The following is a 14069-nucleotide window of genomic DNA, read 5'->3' on the forward strand; positions in this document are numbered from 1 at the left end:
CACACACACACACACACACACACATATATATATCATCATAAATATACAGGGATTAGCATTGAGTTGCTTATATAGATAGATAACAAATTTCAACACAGTTTCTGTCTACCGAATTCACTCACAAGGCACTGGAGAGGCTCAGGGATATAGTAGAAGACACTTGCCCAAAGTGCTATGCAGAGGGACTGAACCCCAAACCACATGGTTGCAAAGAGAGTTTCTTAATCACACAGCCATGCCTGTGCCTATAACCCAATAGTGCTAATAATGATAATAATAATCCTTTTGACTATAGGCACAAGGTCTGAAACTAGGAGGAGGGGACTAGCCAATTACATCAACCTCAGTACTCAACTAGTACATATTTCACTGACCCCAAAAGGACAAAAGGCAAAGTCGACCTCACCAGAATTTGAACTCAGAACGCAACGACACACAAAATGCCGCTAAGCATTTTGCCCAGCATGCTAGCAATTCTGCCAGTGCACCACTTTGATAATGATAATAACAATGATTGCAAACAAAGACACAGCATCATACAGTGTACTTGGGTGAGCTTGAGGTTATGACAAAGGCATTTTCTCAAGTCTTGCATAGTGGAATTGAAGCCAATACTTTGTGGTTGCAAAATGAAGATCTTAACTACAATGCCAATGGAAGAAAGGATGAAACACAAAATGGACAATAATAATAATTATTATAATAATAATGGTTTCAAATTTTGGCACAAGGCCAGCAGTTTCAGAAGAGGGGTTAAATTGATTACATTAAAGTAAAGATCGATGAATTGACACTAAGCATTTTGCCAGGTGCAGTAATGATTCTGCCAGCTAGCCACTTCAATAATAATACTTTTTGTTGTATCGTGGGAGGGTCATTATGCCAATAATAAACATGCGCACTAGTTCAATTTCACCTCTTTATTATTAGTCATCAATTGGTTAGTTATTAACCAACTAATAGATTGTTTGATTATCCATTCAGTTAGTTAATCAGTTGTGTTTGCCAAAATCCTTTCATTGCCATTAAAACAATCAGTTAATTGATTAAATAGCTAACCAACTGATGAATAATAATAATAAAGAAGAGAAATTCAAACAGTACATGTGTTTATTATTGACGTAATGACCCTACTAAGATACAACAAAATCTGTTTCAACATACAAGCTGACATCAAAAATCCTGTAAACACCAAATATATAAAACAAAATGCTACTTAATCTATACAAAGATATTAAAAGTGAAAGTAGTCAAGAAGTCAGGTCATATATAAAATCATATAATCTTGAACAGTTGGTTGCTGAGAAAGTTATGTGTCAAATAGCTGATGACGAGGATCATGGAGTCAATGCAGGATGAATGATTTTACTAGTAGTAGTCTACTCACAGCCTTTTTGAAGTAACTTAGAAAGTAACATGTTGCAGGTATGAAAGGAAAAGGCATCTTGCCACAGATACTGAAAGTAGCTGAAATTGCAGAGGCATCTAAACCTATTTACATAGTTAAAATAATCATTTAGAATAAACCAAATAAATACTGTGATTAAATATTGGAAAACAGAAAAAAAGTTGCTAGTGTCTTTAGAAAAACATGTAAAACAAACACTGGTTCATTTTTGAGGAAACTTGAGTGGTCTGAAGCAAGTCACAGAATTTGATAGTATGTATACATGAACAAACTCTCATATGTGAAAAGACATGTAAAATGCATGAGAGTATGGGAAAGTATTTTGGAGAATATCTCTACAAAAAAAAAAAGTACACATACACAAACATGTGTGTATGTATGTACATGCAATAGATAAAACAGGGAACAACTGATGAAGGGATTGTTCTTTATGTTGCCTGTCTCATTTCTCTATTTGTTTCTTTTGTTGTTTGAAAAAAAGTTCGTTTTCCATGTTTTTGTTTTTCCTGTTGTTCACGTTTTTTTGATGTCCTGTACCGATATATGCATGTGTATGTACATATATGTATGTATATATGCATATATATATATATATATATATGTATATATATATATATATATATTTTCTTTTGCTTGTTTCAGTCATTTGACTGTGGCCATGCTGGAACAATGCCTTTAGTCAAAGAAATTGACCCCATGATTTATTCTTTGTAAGCCTAGCACTTATTCTATCAGTCTCTTTTTGTCGAACCACTAAGTTATAGGGACGTAAACGCACCAACATCGGTTGTCAAGCAATGGTGGAGGGACAAACACAGATACAGAAACATGTATATATATATATATATATATATATATACAATAGTCTTCTTTCAGTTTCCATCTACCAAATCCACTCACAAGGCTTTGGTCAGCCCAAGGCAATAGCAGAAGACATGCACCCAAGGTGCCACACAGTGGTTGGGAAGCAAGTTTCTTACCACACAGCCATGCCTGCACCTGTGTGTGTGTGTGTATGTATGTTAAATAAAATGAGACAACAAAGCCAAGGCCATGTGGAATTTATAGGACATTTATAAAGAGAAAGGTAGTCTTACAGCTGTTTCTGGGATAACAGGGATATCCCTTCGTCAGAGACAATATGAGAGAGTTAACTAGAGGGAAATAGTAGAGTTCAATATAAGGCGTTATTTTGAAAAAGGATGGATTAGGAAGTATAAAGAGAAATAAGAGAATAAAAATAAAATAAAAATATATGTAGGATGTTACAGTTGCAGTTCCATTATACAAGGAAAGTGGTGTGTAGAATGGGTAAAAATGCTTCTACTCCATGGTATGTAGATTCCAATAGGAGTTCATATTTTGTTATTACAAGTAGATAGTGTGGAGACATAAATTTCATGTGCTGTTCATTCAAAGAAGCCTTGTGGTGTGAATGAAATTTAGAGAACATATTGGAAGGGGTCAGTAGATAGAGAGAAGAGAATAGATATGTATGTTGGAGGAGAATAGTATTAGTCAAAAGGAATAGGGGAGAAAATATATGATTGCTCAAAATGGGGAGTAGATAGACAGTTGACAACTGATGAAGGGTTGTTTTTTTTGTATTGTCTTGTTTTCCATTTGCATATTTAATTCATTTGTTTTCGCATTGTGTTGTTTACTGTTGGTGACGTCCTGTACCCATATATACATACATACATACATACATATATATATATATATATATATATATATATATATATGCATGTGGATATATATGTGCGTGTGTGTATGAGTTTATGTGTGTGTGTGTGTATGTGTGTGTGTGTATATATATATATATATATATATATATATATATATATATATGAGCGTGGCCGTTGCCAGTACCGCCTGACTGGCCTTCGTAGGATTTTCGAGCGAGATCGTTGCCAGTGCCCCTGGACTGGCTCTTGTGCGGGTGGCACATAAAAGACACCATTTCGAGCGTGGCCGTTGCCAGTACTGCCTGACTGGCATTCATGCGGGTGACACGTAAAAGCACCCTCTATACTCTCTGAGTGGTTGGCGTTAGGAAGGGCATCCAGCTGTAGAAACTCTACCAAATTTAGATTGGAGCCTGGTGTTGCCATCCGGTTTCACCAGTCCTCAGTCAAATCGTCCAACCCATGCTAGCATGGAAAGCGGACGTTAAACGATGATGATGATGATATATATATAGATATAGATAGATAGATATATATATATATATATATATATATATATATATATATATACGGGCCTCACAGAGGCAATGACTGAGACCTTTGGTATTATGCCATGCTTGAGAAGATGACCCATCAAGCCAAGTAAAATTGAAGTCGTGGCAGATACCAGTGTCATGCAAGTGTCACCTGTGCCGGTCGCAAGTAGAAGCACCCATTACACTCTCAGAGTGGTTGGCATTAGGAACAACGGATGCTAAACGATGATGATGATGATGGTGAAGGACTAACTTCTGAAACGTTAAAACTCTTTATAATGTTAGCTAATACTGTATATGTATGTTACACTTTCTTCCTCCTGTGTTGCTTTTTATTGTTCATTACATTTATTCTATCTATATATACCCATGTACACACACATACACACAAATAAGCATGAAATTGCTAGGAAACTAAACATGCCCTGTATAACGGACTCAGTATTTATCATCGATGGTGACTGTTTATTTTGAAGATTCGCCAACACTAGCTTCTCAAAACAGAACCACACAGCTATTCTGAGAACTCAATATCAGCAAAACTTCAAAGTAAACAGTCACTATTGATTATATATATATATATCTATATAGATTCAAGGTTTGAATATGGTACTTATGCGAAGGCACCCGAATATCGCATCCCAAAAGGATGGGTGGTTAAAATCAAACAATAAGCAACACGGATTTCAAAAGTGATTGCAGTACGCACGTTTCATGCTACTTCAATTTATTTAAGTAATGTGAGCATTACCTTAAATGCAATATGAAGAGCAATCTTCAGCTGCACGGAAAGAATTACTAAATTATCTTCCAACATTGATATATTTAATTCTAATTCTAGCTACTATAATATAGCCTTGTCTAAAGCTGGATATGCTCAAAAAATTGCTTTCCTTAACCCTGGTAGAGCATCTCTTCTTGATACAGATAATAATAATAATAATAATAATAATAATAATAGTGATAGTAGTGCACATGGCAACAATAACAACAATAATAATGATAATAATAATAATCATAGGTGTTATAACAGACCTAATAACTTAAATAGTAACAACAATGGACCAAATAAAAAACAACCCTATTTACCTAAAAATCTAACTAATAAGAAAAGTAATAAAGTGCATTTTAATAGTAAACTTAATAGTAAACTATATACTAACGCTAATAATAAACCTATGTTAGTAGACAGTAATGTTGAATCAAATAACAAAAATAGTAAACATCCCACAACTAAAAGAACTACTAATCATAATAATAATATTGTTCTGGGAGGTAATAGTAATCATAGCACACCCCATACCCACCCACGCAATAAATTTAAGAGAAAAAATAAAAACTATCTGGTTAAATATACGCTTCAACTGTGCTATATCCACAAATATTTATAAAAAATTCATGAATATTTTGCAAAAAAATTTCCCTTCTTCCCACAGATATAGTAAAATCTTCTCTTGTCATAGAATTTCTTACTCTACCCTTCCTAATGTAGGTACAATCATAGCTAGGTTAAACAAAAAAAACATCAAGTCAGCTAGAATTAATGAAATTACAAATAGTGGCCATATGAATGCAAATAATAATCCATCTAATACCAATAATGATGCTACCAATAATTATACAAATAGAAGTGAAAATAACAATAGCGAAAGAAATTATGAAGATAGTAACAATATACTTATCCCTATAAACCATAATTTCAACCAACAATTAAAATATATAAGTAATGACGTTACAGTTTTAACTGAAGTTGATGATAGACCCAACTCCAACAGAAGTAATAGTGATCAAAGACATAATTCATATAATATCAATATGCCAAATGTGGAAAGAATAAGTCCAACTAATAGCACATCAAGATATGAATTAAATAATGATGGTAATAGCCAATATATACCTAATAGAATTGAAGAATTGATAAATGAGATTAGTGTAAATAATTGTAGTAATAATAATAATAATAGAGATATTAGAAATAATATAGGTGGAGTTGATAACCCCACCATGTGCAACTGTAGAAAAAAGTCCCATTGTCCTTTATTTGGATTTTGTTGTACCCGCAACGTAGTGTACAGATGCATCATTAGTACTAGAACAGAGAATTATATTTATATAGGATGTAGTATTAACCTGAAACAGAATATATAACCATAAATCTTCATTTAGACTTAGACATAAGGCAAATAGTACGACTTTGGCAAGTAAAATTTGGGAGTTAAAAGATAATAGTATTAATTTTAGCCTTAAATGGGAAATTATAAGAAAAGCTCAACCTTATAGAAATAATAGATATGGATGTGAATTGTGTTCTATGGAAATATGAAATTTTTAAACTTAGGAACAATCCTAATCTAATCAATAATAGATTAGACCTTAGGGTATCATGTGTGCATTGCTCTACTCACACTTTTAAATTTTTTAAAAAATAGGACTTTTATTTAAATAACTAAAGTTATCTAAATTTATAGTACTTTACTTCTATTATGGTCATCTAGAACTATCAATTAACACATATTTATATTGGTAATTGAAACTTTATAACATATATTCCTGATCTCTATCCTTAACATCTAATCTACTTAAATCAATCATCAGATTCCTGTATTGATTATCCTTGTTATTTCCTAACATCCTTTCTTTTCTCAGTCCCTTAAACATTAGTAAACACATTATTATAAACTAATATAAATCCGATAATAATTTTTATCTTTTATTCACATTATATAAATAAAGCTTACCTATGTATCTCCTAAATAGTATCATTATCTTATCGTCAGCTAATAAGTTTTTTAAAGATAATTCAAAATAGTGTTCATGATCACTATATACTTAATATCCTTAAAATTTTACACCCTACCCAGAGCCCCTGAATTCAATATTGTCATTATTTCATGATTTTTGTGGAAGATAATTACATCTCATTTTATTTTATTAACATACCTCTTTCTTATTGTGTAAACATTAGTTAAAGTTCTGTTGTTGTCTGTACCACTATACTGTTACCCTATTCAGACTAAAAGTAAAAAAACCTATTTGACCCATATACCTAGGGCTATAATTCCTCAACATTTTGATAGTAATAAAATGACCTGATACTACTATGACCAGTGAAACCTCTAGATTCTAATACTTTTATAGCCTTGTCCATGCATACTGCTTACACCTTCCCTCTCTTTAGAAGTAATTGTCCCTTTGCTATCACCACTAGATAAGAAACAATAGAATTCTGAGACAGTTAAAACTTTTGTCTAGAATCAATTACTAGCCTGATAGACCCCGCTATGTCAAGATGGACTTATATATTCTTCCTCACATTTGGTTTTTATATATGCTCTCTCCCACTTGGATTTAATATGTTGCCACATTTATAATGTCTTTTTTTCTACATTTTCTACATTTTCGTGCAGCTGAAGATTGCTCTTCATATTGCATTTAAGGTAATGCTCACATTACTTAAATAAATTGAAGTAGCATGAAACGTGCGTACTGCAATCACTTTTGAAATCAGTGTTGCTTATTGTTTGATATACATATATATATATATATATATATATATATATACACACACACACACACACATGAACATAAAGTCAACTCCTTTACATGTATATCTATGCAGTTATGAAGTATGGTTTGTATCCATATTGTTCTGCGTTCAATCCTACAGACAGGATCTCAAGCAGAAAGTTTGAATTAACAAATGCCTAGCGCAGTGGCTCTCAACCATTTTTTGCCTGTGGACTCCTTTGATTCTTAGTACCATTACATTTATATATCAAATTTTATCGGGAATTGTATTAAAAAAAACCTATTAAAATGTCTTGTGTATTGTACAAGTATAACCTATTTATTGCACATAACTCTAGCAGCAAATTCTTATGTGGACCCCCAATGGCCATGTGAACTTCCAAGGGCCATGTGAACTTCCAAAGGCCATGTGAATCCTCAAGGGCCATGTGGACCCTGGTTGAGAACCACTGGCCTAGTGAGTGGAATCTTAGTAGACAGAAGCCTAGCATGTATTTCATTACCACCATAATAATTTTTTTTACGTCTACTTTTCCTTGCTGGCAGCATAAGTTGGACAGCTTTACTGATGCAGCTTCTTTTCTCACAACCAAATGCAGGCATAGCTGTGTGGTTAAGAAACTTGTTTCCCAACCATTTGGTCTTGGGTTCAGTCCCATTACATGCCTCCTTGAGTAAGTGTTTTCTACCAGAGCCCAGGCTGACCAAAGACTTACAAGTGGATTTGGTAGACAGAATCGAAAAGGAGCCTATCATTTGTGTGTGTGTGTGTGTGTGTGTGTGTGTATGACTCTTCTTTAGACATCACACTATGGTTGTAAACAAGGATCATTGTCATACAAGCATCATCAACATCCTTTAACATCTTTTTTCCATGCTGGCAAGGGTTGGATGGTTTGACCAGAGCTAGCAAGAAGGAGAGTTGCATCAGGTTCCAGTCTGATTTGGCTTAGTTTCTATGGTTGGATGCCCTTCCTAATGCCAACCACTTTACAGTGCATGCTTTGTGCTTTAAACATGATACCAGTACATTTCCTGTCTTTCATAAAATACATGTCTAGCTGTAGAAAAATATCACCTTGCTTAGAAACAGATGAGGGTTGGCTAGAGGAAGGGCATCCAACTGTAGAAAATAGCCTACAAATTCCATGTGAAGCATGCAAGCATGGTAAGGTAGACATTAAAATGATGATGATAATGGAATGTCCTTGTCAACAAACCTTTTAATTGCCTCTTAAGATATGCAGTGGTATGACATACCAATTTTTAAAATGGGATACATACAGTATACATGTGTGTGAGAGACAGAGAGAGAAAAACAATGAGTAAATGAGTGCATGCATGTCTGTCTATACATTTACCTGTATATATCAGTGCTCCGCAACTGGTGTGCCGCAGTGTAACCTGAATGTAATTTTTGCCCAATACTTTTAATTATATTTTTAGTTCAGTTCTGCCGCCGAATTTTGAAAAGGATATAAGTGTACCGCAAGTGAAAAAAGGTTGTGGAGCATTGGTATATAGCAATAGTAAACATAAATTCAGATTTATCAAATAAGGACAAAACTAAGAAAAGTACTGGGGAGCAGGTGTGAGTCGATAAGATTGATTAAGACACTAGAAGAGAATCCCAACATGACTGCAGTCCAATGACTGGGATCAGTAACAAAAAATAAGTAATGAATAAATAAAATGTACACAAGAATAAGTTCTGATCAATAAATAAAATATTTCAACATGTGAAAAAAAAAACAAAAAAAAAAACGAACAACAAAAATATCATGTCATACAAATAAGTAATAGTAATAATAATAATAATGTCTTAATAAGGCTAACCTCGTTCTGCAGGTTCCATAATATGGCTTTCCTTGTGTTTTCATAAAGTCAAGCAAGATTATCAAAAGTCATGCAGCTACAGCCAAGACAGCTGGTTAGAATGGTAGCATGATGCAGCACAAGTTAGAAAGAACAACTGGAAATATGACCAACATCAAAAGGCCATAGGCTAGACAACCCTAAGAACGACACGGTCAAAAGAGAACAGACAACCCCATCATTAAAATTCTATGGTGACTGAGATCAGTTAAGTGAACACATGCACATTATACATACATACATACATACAAACATACATACATACATATGTGTGCATGTATACATGTGTATATATTTTATGCATATATGAATGTGTATGCGTAAATATATATAGTGTGTATATGTATTTATATAGCTATGTATGTTTGATTATGTACACGAGTGTATGCATGTCTTTCTTACGAGAGTGAGTAACTGTGAGTATATGCTAGTATGTATATTCATGTAGATGAGTGAGAGTATGTTTGTGTACGTGTGTGTGTGAGAGAGAGAGACAGAGAGAGACTGTATATTTGCATGTGTACATAACTGTGTGTGTGTGTGTGTGTGTGTGTGTGTGTGTGTGTGTGCGTGCGTGTGTGTGTGTGTGTAAATATGAAATAGTAACAAAACAGCAGAAAAGTGAGAGACAGAGTAGAGGAGCAAGTAAGCAATCTTACAGCGAGGTAATTCACGTTGCTGTTAGAGACAAAGTTAGGAGTTTAGTTTTCAAATACAACACAGTAATTTCGGTGATTAATTATTAAAAAAGAAAAACAACAAAAAGAGGAGAGAAAAAAATAAAGAAAGAAATAAAACAAAGAAAATAATCAAACAAGGTAATCAGTGTGAAGGATAAACCACCATTACTGCACAACATCAATGCGATTAACTAAGTCTTTCAAAACAGGTCAACAATGAATATATTAGGAACTACTCATACACATTAGTTAGAGTGCTTTCAATATTTCAATTCAATAGAAAAAAAAAAGTTATATGTGTGTGTGTGTGTGTGTGTGTATATATATATATATATATATAAAGACTGAGACACTGTAAATGTACACATTCAAGGCCCACAGTATCGCATTCTGTTGTGCAGTGAAAGCTGGCTATGAAAATGTAAGACTATTTGGGCATTAGTAATAATGAATATAAAAACCTATTTAGTTGACACAAATAAAGTGGCTGTCATTGTAAAAAGAAGAGAAAAAAAAAAGAAAAAGTGATGAAAGCAATGTAATTAGAAATGCTGCCTCACACTCAGGTCAAGTTATTTAGAAACTGGAAGCAGTATTGGGGGGGGGGGGGGGCGAATCAACAGAATAATAATAATAATAATAATAATAATAATCTATTCTACTAAAAAGGCATAAAGCCTGAAATTTGGGGGGTGGGAGCTAGTTGATTATATCGACCACAGTGCATAACTGGTACTTTTTCATAAACCTCGGCAGAATTTGAACACAGAACATCAAAATGAACAAAATGCTGATAAGCATTTTGCCCAGTGTGCTAACGATTCAGCCAGTGTACTGCCTTAATAATAGTAATAATAATAATCCTTTCTACTATAGGCACAAGGTCTGAAACTTTGGGGAAGGGGAATAGTCAATTACATCAACCCCAGTGTTTCACTGGTACTTAATTTATCGACCCTGAAAGGATAAAAGGCAAAGTTGACCTCGGTGGAATTTGAACTCAGAATGTAGACACGGATGAAATGCCGTCTACTAAAGGCACAAGGCCTGAAATTTAAGAGCAGGGGACTAGTTGATTACATTAACCTCAGTGTTCGTCTAGTACCTATTTTATCAACCCCAAAAGGATGAAAGGCAAAGTCATCCTCAGTGGAATTTGAACTCAGAATGTTATGGTGGGCAAAATGCTGTTAAGTATCTTGTCTGGAATAATAAAAAAATAACAATATCAATAATTCTAATGATGATTTCTAACATTGGTACAAGACAACATGGTGTACAGCTGACCCAAATAACACTCAATATATGACTGGTTCTCATTATACTGATGAAATGGGGGCAAAGGGAAAAGAAAAATGTTGATCCTGGCAGGTTTTGAACTCAAAATGTAAAAGAATAAATATAACCTTGCTCTTCTGTTTTTACAACACTACTTTCAGGAACTATAAGAACTCTGCATTTCTATGTAGAATTCAAAGGAAGGTAGAAATTTTGACTTGGCGATTTGTTGTGCTTGGGAAGACTCATCAAGCCGAGTGAAATTGCAATTGTGGCTGGTGCCAGTGACACATAAGAGCACTCATGCTGGTGACTCATAAGAGCACCCGTGCCAGTGACACGTGAAAGGCACCCATCCAGCCATAGAAACCAAGCCAAAGTCAGACTGGATCCTGGTACAGCTTTCTGGCTGTTCTAGTCAAACCGTCTAACCCATGTCAGCATGGAAAGCAGACATTAAATAATGATGATGAAGAAGAACTTTATTTGAAACACCAAAATTGTCATCTTCTTATGACATATAACCCTTTAGCATTTAAACCAACCATATCTGGCCAAAATATTGTACCTCTTTTATGTTCTGAACAAACAGACCTGGCCTCTCACAAGTACCCTATGATGTCATTATAAAAATACACAATCACATAAAAATCTTAAAGCTATGAGATAATAAATGATAAATTTAAAACAATGTGAATAAATAAGCATTACATTTGACAAAGTAAACTGAATGCTAAAGGGATAAACTAACCCAAATTCACTAACTTTACTCAATGATTTTTGCGGACACAGATTACTACTGGTTTTCTCAGAATACAGTTTTTATTTCTTATTTATCAATTTTGTCTGGCACTCAATAGTTTACCTCTCCACTGGCCCATTTAACAAAAATTTATGAATGAGGCGTAAGACCACAAACCATTGTCAGTAATGAAAAAAAAAAAATCTGGTGCCTGTTTTTAACAAGTCCAGAAGAGCAAAAGATTGAAAATTGCATAGATGAAATGAATTCCATATGGCATAGCCATCCACTGCCCTCATCAACAACAAAAACAGTCAGACAACTGAGAAGCCTCTACAGTCACTCAGCCATCAAAAATTAGTAGCCAAATCTCTTAAATCACACACTACTATCTTCATTAAAGAAATAAAGAAAACCCATATTAAATAATGCAGTCCTAGATATTTTGTTAAAGTTGGGATGGTCATGACTGGAATCCACATCATCATAAATAACTCTGCCCTGTAAGAGTTTGACTAGGTACTAAAGTAACAACAATGATGATGACGATCTCTAAATGTGGTAGCATAACACAGACTGATATGGAAAGACTAATTAATCAAATCAGCTCAGTGCATTACTGGTACAAAATTTATCAATACAAAGTGTGACTTAATTCTGTGAAATATGCAATTTATAGAAACAGATGAAATAATCCTTTCTACTATAGGCACAAGGTCTGAAATTTTTGTGGGGTGGAGATTAGTTGATCACATCAACCCTAGTGCTCAGCTGGTACTTATTTCATTGATCCCAGTGCTCAACTGGTACTTATTTCATTAACTCCATAAAGATGAAAGGCAAAGTCCTTGGCAGAATTTGAACACAGAAACAAAGAGGGATGAAATGCCACTGAACATTTTGTCCAGCAAGCTAACAGTTCTGCCAGCTCTTCAACTTAGGTCAATGAAATAATGAAAGAGAGAGAGGAAAAGCAAAGATAATACTCCACAAACTGAACATGCTAAAGACAGCAACCAAATTTCCTTCAAATTACACACTATCATTATCATAACCACCAATTTTCATTGTTTTTTTTTTTTCCATGCTGGCATGGGTTAGGTTTTCTGATGGTGCTTTTGTAGGCTGATACCATTCCAGTTCCAAACCCTTTTAATCACCTTATATGAGGAAACAGGGAGACCTGTGTATATATTGTAAAACTGGGAGATATATATAGTAAACATCTATCGCCAAAAAAAAATAATAATATTGACACATTGGATATGTAGACTTGGATATAAAAAACAAGGGGTGGTCAGAGCTAGAACATAGGATTCCTTAATCAACCACAATTACCAGCTGGCATTGACTTGAAAATTCATAAATGCGGTGTACATTATGTGATGACAACATGTGTGGTAGTGATAGAGAGAAAGAAGACAAAAATATTTAAACAGGGTAAAGGGTATGACTATGGGTTTGCACCAAGAAAGTTACCCTCCAAGGCACAAATCTAAGTAAGGTTGTTTATGAAAGACTAGCAGTCACACATGCAAACCAACCTCCCCACTTCATGCTGTTATATGTACATAAGGTAATCGGTAAAGACCCCCTTCAGTCATGAATGACCATGGAGTTGCACCTAGAAAGTTACCCTCCAGGGCACAAGTCTGAGCAAGGTTGTTTACGGAAGACCAGCAGTCATGCATACCAACCTCCCTTCTCCATGCCGTTGCTGTCATCCAAGGGAAAGACAAAGGCCACTACAATTTGGCATCAGTGATGCTGCAACTCCTTTCTACAGCTAAGTGAACTGGAGCAATGTGAAATAAAGTGTCTTGCTCAAGTGCACAACACACAGCCCAGTCCAAGAATCAAACTCACTACCTCATGACTGATGTTCTAACCTCTGAGCCATGTGCCTTCACATTACTTAAACATTACTGTTTCAATGTATCAACATGATAGGATGCATATCCTCCTTACACAGCTGTCCTCCAAAACAGCAAGAGCAATTTGCAGAAACATTCATCATATACATTAACATCAAGTAGAATACTACTAAGGATAATAAAATAATATTTAAAATAACACAGAGAAAATAGAATAACAACAGTATTATTAATTATAGCAGAAACTAATCTTTATATAAACAGAACACATCCAGGTGATCTCTGTTCAATTAATGAAATAAACTAAGGAAGTAGTGACTATTTAGTTGTTTGACCAGTTTACTCCAGCAGTGAAATATCTCCTTAAAGATGGCATTGTTTCTAAAATGGTGACCATTTGCTTAAATCTTAAATACTGGAACAACATGGACTATAAAAATTTTTTTTAAACACCCACTGC

The 14069-nt window shown here is 34.4% G+C and overlaps 1 protein-coding gene across 21 annotated transcripts in view; it reads right to left on the bottom strand.

The window, feature by feature from the left end:
- The window catches only part of LOC106882371 (stearoyl-CoA desaturase 5), a 135715-nt gene that overhangs the window by 57213 nt on the left and 64433 nt on the right, over nucleotides 1-14069 (bottom strand). For 6 of the 21 annotated variants that reach the window (XM_089355510.1, XM_052969747.2, XM_089355511.1 and 3 more), the window contains one exon: nucleotides 8997-9175. The exons of 14 other annotated variants lie outside the window; for them this stretch is intronic. In XM_089355510.1, the coding sequence (XP_089211636.1) occupies nucleotides 8997-9015 (19 nt within the window). In that variant the 5' untranslated portion in view covers nucleotides 9016-9175. Of the gene's footprint in view, nucleotides 1-8996; nucleotides 9176-9694; nucleotides 9915-14069 lie in introns of those variants that run through there. One more of the 21 variants, XM_089355512.1, reaches the window with a different exon arrangement.

Source organism: Octopus bimaculoides, chromosome 7 (assembly GCF_046866305.1).
Source record: "Octopus bimaculoides isolate indiv1 chromosome 7, ASM4686630v1, whole genome shotgun sequence".
In the NCBI taxonomy this organism is placed as follows: domain Eukaryota; kingdom Metazoa; phylum Mollusca; class Cephalopoda; order Octopoda; family Octopodidae; genus Octopus; species Octopus bimaculoides.